The following is a 6,000-nucleotide window of genomic DNA, read 5'->3' on the forward strand; positions in this document are numbered from 1 at the left end:
GGAAACATCAGGTAGATTCTAGAGAGAATAGTGCAGGGTTGGGGGGAGGTCCAGTTTTTAAGATGCTGACCTACCTGGACGCCACCACCTGGGAAGGTGCTTCCAACCTAGAGAGGAAGAAGAGGTCCGCCCTCCCCGACCGCCCCCTCTGCCCTTTCCCTGCCAGCTCCCCCAGGCTCTGGTCCAAGGAGTTGGAGGAAAAGAGGGCCATTAGGCTGGTGGTTCACACCCTCTCTTAGAAATTGGAAACACCTGAGAAAATTTCAAAATCCTGACGTCTGGATCCCATTGCCAGAGCTTCTGACTTAATTGGTCTGGGGTTCAGCCTGGCTTTTTTAAAGTGCTGCCAGGCTGAGAACCCCTGCAGCAGAGGGAAATAGCGTGGCCACCTTAGTCCAACTCGGGACTGCCCTGTTGGAGAAATGGGTGCTACTCGGTGAATTTGCTTCCACCTCCCGGTCTCCCCCAGGACCAAGGGGCTTCTCATTTTTTTTTAACTGAAGTATAATTGACTTACAGTGTTGTAAAGGGCTCCTCATTTGACTAACCCAACTTTGTCTTCTCTCTTTAGTCGGATGTAAAAGACTTGGTGAGGAAGGAACTTGGTCTCGCAGACCTTGTTTGAACTCTCAGCTGAAGTCTGGACAGAGAGAGAAATAAGAATGTTTCATAATGATAGAGAAAGGGAATAGAAGGGGAAAACATAAAATAGGATGGCAGAAGTGAGATAACATATGCAGATATTTCAGTCATGGGAAAGCCCTCTTCTTAAAGGACAAACCCCATGAAACTGGCATGGTCTTGCCCCGGGATGCTGCCTCCCTGCCTCTGCAGACCTCCCTCTCTGGGGTGATGTAATGAGGACATGAGGTGTCTGCCATTGGTGGTATGCAGGCTTCCCTGGTCTCCCTCTGGGTGGCATGTTCTGTCTACTGGGATGGCCTGTGTCCATGTGGTGGTCTCATGTAGATGGAGCGTGTGGTTTTCCTGGGGTAGATTTTAGCCCCTTTCCAGCCCCATCTTCACTGGGACAGTCAGGTCTCCCTCGGAGCTCATCAGTGATGCTTGCCTTCCAGCCGCTCTGTGGGGCATCACCGCACTAGGCCAGGGCAGCCCCTCAGGCTCCGCACATGCTCTCACTTTTGGCTCTTCTACATGGAACCATGGGAACCACTGAGGCCACGTGCACCCTAGACTCTATAGGGAACTGGAGTGGAGCGACCATATGTCCTTCCCAGACACACCAAGCCACTGTCATAAGCTATCCTAGAAAGCATTCTGTCTTCAGAATCCCATAGGCCTAGATAATTGTGGGCATTTAAAAAAAATCAAATCTTCAAGTTGAAATATTTAAAAAAATAGAAAAACAGAGTTTATTTTATAAATTCTTTGACACCAAAACATGACCAGAATGTAAAAAGAAGTCATTTTACTTTAAAATATAGGTGTAAAAATATAAAATAGTAACAAATCCAGTCTAGACATAGGATAAATGTATAACACATAAGTATGATTTCCTCAAGGCATGCAATGGCCATTCATTTTAAAATAATCTTATAAAATTAATCTTATTATTACTCAAAAAATATGATCCAGTTAAAATGGAAATGAGGTTTTGTGGGAGAAACTCAATACATTGATACTAAACTTTACCTGGTTGAATGATTTCATGAGAATAGGAAATTTTGAAATATAGGCATACCTTGTTTTCTTATGCTTTGCAGGTACTGCTTTTTTTATATATAAATAGAAGATTTGTGGCAACCCTGCATTGAACAACCAAGTCTCTTGGCACCGTTTTTCTTATAGTATTTGCTTGCTTCATGTCTCTTTGTCACATCTGGGTAATTCTCACAATACTTCAAAATTTTTCATTATTATTATATCTGTTATGGTGATGTGTGAGCTGTGATCTTTGACGTTATTATTATAATTGTTTTGGGGCACCACACATTGTGCCCATATAAGGTGGTGAACTTGATAAATGTTGTGTGTGTTCTGACTGCTCCCCTTGACCTGCCGTTCCCCCATCTCTCTCCCTGTCCTCATCCTCCCTAGTCCCCAGGACATGACAATAGTGAAGTTAGGCCAATGAATAACCCTACGATGCCCCCCCCAAGAGTTCAAGTGAAAGGAAGAGTCACACATCTCGCACTTTAAATCAAAAGCTAGAAATCTTTAAGTTCATTGAGGAAGGCATGTTGAAAGCCAGGACAGGCACAAAGCTAGTCCTCCTGCACCAAACAGTTACCCAAGTTGGGAATGCAGAGGAAAAGTTGTTGAAGGAAATTAAAAGTGCCACCCCAGCGAACATATGGGTGATAAGAAAGGGAGTCAGCCTTATTGCTGATAGGGAGGAAGTTTGAGGGACCTGATTAAAAGATCAAACCGGCCACAACATTCCTTAAACCAAAGCCTAATCCAGAGCAAGGCCCTAACTCTCCCCACTTCTGTGAAGGCTGAGGGAGGTGAGGAAGTTGCAGAAGAAAAGTTTGAAGCCATCAGAGGTTGGTTCGTGAGGTTGAAGGTAAGAAGCCGTCTCCATAACATCAAAGTGCAAGGTGAAGCAGCAAGTGCTGATGTAGAAGCTGCAGCAAGTTGTCCAGAAGACCAAGCTCAGATCATTTATGAAGGTGGCTGCTGTAAACAACAGTGTGGATGAAACAGCGTTCTGTTGGAAGAGGATGCCATCTTGGAATCTCATAACTAGAGAGGAGAAGTCAATGCCTGGCTTCCAAAGCTTCAAAGAACAGGCTGACTCTCTGTTAGGGGTTAATGCAATTGGTGACCTAAAAGTGAAGCCAGTAGTTACTTACCATTCTGAAAATCCTAGGGCCCTTAAGAGTTAACAAGAGAACTTGAATTAGAAGTGGAGTCTGAAGATGGGACTGAATTGTTGCAATCTCATGATAAAACTTTAACAGACGAGAAATTGCTTCTTTTGGATGAGCAGAGAAAGAGGTTTCTTGAGATGGAATCTGCTCCTGGTGAAGATGCTGTGAAGGTGGTTGAAATGGCAACAAAGGATTTACAATATCACATAAACTTAGTTGATAAAGCAGCAGAGTTTGAGAGGATTAACTCCAGTTTTGAAAGACGTTCTACTGTGGGTAACACGCTCCTAGACAGCATTGCCTGCTACAGAGAAATTGTTCATGGAGGGAAGAGTCAACTGATGCTGCAAATTTCATTACTGTCTCATTTAAAGAAATTTCCGCAGCCACCCTAGCCTTGGACAACCACCACCCTAATCAGTCAGCAGCCGTCAACATTGAGGCAAGACCGTTCAGCAGAAGGATTAGGACTTGCTGAAGGCTCAGATGATGGTTAGCATTTTTTTAGCAATAATATATTCTAAATTAAAGCATATATGTTGTTTTTTAAGATACAATGCTATCGCACACTTAATAGACTACAATTTAGTGTAAACATAACTTTTATAAGCACTAGGAAACCAAGAAATTTGTGTCTTGCTTTATTAAAATATTCGCTTTATTGTGGTGGTCTAGAACCAAATCTGCAATATCTCTGAAGTCAGCCTGTAGAAAAGTAACAACAAGGAACTTGCTTTACTAATTATTAGCATTTATTTTAAAGCTATAGTATTTAGAATGATCTGATTAGTTACCAAAATGGGTCAGCGGAGCAAAGTAGAAAATCCTAAAGTAGATCCAAGTGCATATGATAATTAAATATATGATAAAGATAAAAGTAGCATTTGAAATCAGTGGAGAAGAATCAATTATTTAATAAATTGTGTTGAGATAACTGCTTAAACATTATTAAGCATAAATAATACCTTTATTTGTCAAAATCCAGGTGGATTGAAAGAAAATATTTTCACATTAAAAATTAATTTTGAAAATTATTGGGATAAATTTAGTTCAATATTTCTATGTGAATGTGGAAGGGAAGCCATGAAGTTTTATCAGTTTGACTGCTTATGCTATTTAACCTTTCTGCATGGACAACAAAACAGATCAGAAACCCCTCTTTCCTGCTCCGTCCCCAGCACGCTCTCCAAAATGAAAAAATCAGATAAGCTAGGAATGCTGCTTGTGTCAAACATGACAGATATGGGATTAATATAAAAGTTAGTAATAAAAGGGGCTCCTGATACTTAAAAGACAAAGAATGATCAAAAAATACATTGGAAGTGAATGTTGAAAGTTCTGGAAAAATGTATGTCTATGAACAGCCAGTTTACTTCTAGAAGTTTACCCTCAGGAGTTAATTGCACGTATTTGTAAATACACATATCTTAGGCTATTTTTCAAAGAGTTATCAATGAAAGCCAAGAGAAAACAAGAAGAAAGATGAAAAGGAAGGGATGAAGAAGGGAAGAGAGAGAAAGAGGAACGAAAGAAGGAAGGAAGGAGAGAAGGAAGGAAGGAGGTCCTTTAAATATGCAATAGTAGGAGATAGGTTAAATAAATTGTTATACTGATCTAGTTGACAACTGGTCAGTAATTAAAAGTAACCTGGAAAGATGTTCACAATAATATATACAGGAAGATTCTTTTATGAAAACAGCTATATGTAAATACGTAAATATATTCATGAAGGTATCTGGAAGCTTCTGTGCCATGATGTGAATTTAGCATTGGCTGTCTCTTCGTTAGTGGTTTACAGCTAACTTTTCTCAGTTTTACATACACCTATTCTTTCTCTCTCTCTTTTTGAAATTAAAAAATAATTAAAAAATATTATGAAGACTTCTGGCTTGCAGCAACAATCCCAAGACCTCAGGCTGGTCTGCAGAGACTCTGCTCATCCCTCTCTGGTCTCACAGCCCGCCATGTTCCAGCTCCTGGTCACCAGTTCTAGGAATATGTCCCTAACCACTCCGACCTGCCCTGCTTCCTTCTCCTCCGAGCTTCTGAGCTATAAGTGATACACAACCTCATCTTTGTTCTTTGAATGTTTCCTGTGTGTTGTGCGGTCTCCAGAAAGAAACTCTGAGCTCCCTGAGGCCAGGGGTTGGGCCGTGTAATTCTGCACCTCCCTTTGGCTCCAGGCAGAGCTGAGTGAGTCGCTGCTTCCAGGAGAGGGGCTGGACCGGCATTCTCCAGCTGAGAGTCCTGATGAGAAAAGCCATGGGCCCAGGGGGGCAGCGAGGGGCGAGGGGCAGCTGGGGGAGCTGAGGAGGGCAGAGGCCACAAGCACAGCACCCGTGAGGCGGGGTGAGCCTGCCTGGTCGTGGGAAGGCAGGCAGGGGCCCGCTCTTCACGGTTCTTCCAACTCTCCACCTTTGCAGTTCTCCGTGGATAATTAGTCCTGTTAACCTGTACTTTTTGTCTTCACATGATGCGGACAGGTTCTAACATTGCCATGGACCAGCCCTGCTGTCGTGGTCTCTATGACTTTGAACCAGAAAACCAAGGAGAACTAGGATTTAAAGAAGGGGACATCATTACACTTACCAATCAGATAGATGAAAACTGGTATGAAGGAATGCTCCATGGGGAGTCTGGATTCTTCCCCATTAATTATGTTGAAGTGATTGTGCCTTTACCTCAGTAAATGTGTAACTCAGACTCTGGACGAACTTTCATAACCGAAATGAATTTGCACCAGTGTTCTCTCAGTGTGGTGGTATGTGGCATTCTTGCTCTTTGACCAACTTAATGACTTTTGTATGTGTGCTCTCTTTATAATGTATTTTGTATCAATTTAATTTGTATGAGTTTCATGTCTTAGCTACATGAAAATACCTATTTCCTTTTTTTGCTGACTGTCCTAAAAGTCATTGGTTAAATAAATGTACGTGCTTCTTGTTGCTAAAAATAAAAGGTACCCCTTGCAGTTTTGTCCATGAACTGCCCATGTTCCTCAAACTGTGATGGAATGCAACACTTGAAACTAAGAATTGCTGAAGATTTTGTTTCCTGACGTTACTGGTGGCATCTGGTCTTTTCCCTTCATGGTGTTTTAGCTGACCTGTGAATAGCCCAATAAATATGACACACTGTGTTGGCAAAAGGCCTTGGTTATTCTTAA

General features: G+C 42.0%; 1 protein-coding gene across 2 annotated transcripts in view; it reads left to right on the forward strand.

The window, feature by feature from the left end:
- SH3GL3 (SH3 domain containing GRB2 like 3, endophilin A3) overlaps positions 1 to 5,587 on the forward strand; it is a 104,762-nt gene extending 99,175 nt beyond the window's left edge. For both annotated transcript variants that reach the window (XM_006198400.4, XM_006198401.3), the window contains exon 9: positions 5,318 to 5,587. In XM_006198400.4, coding sequence (XP_006198462.1) covers positions 5,318 to 5,523 — 206 coding nt within the window. In that variant the 3' untranslated portion in view covers positions 5,524 to 5,587. The remainder of the gene's footprint in view (positions 1 to 5,317) is intronic.
- The last annotated feature ends 413 nt before the right edge of the window (positions 5,588 to 6,000 follow it).

This window comes from Vicugna pacos, chromosome 27 (genome assembly GCF_048564905.1).
Source record: "Vicugna pacos chromosome 27, VicPac4, whole genome shotgun sequence".
In the NCBI taxonomy this organism is placed as follows: domain Eukaryota; kingdom Metazoa; phylum Chordata; class Mammalia; order Artiodactyla; family Camelidae; genus Vicugna; species Vicugna pacos.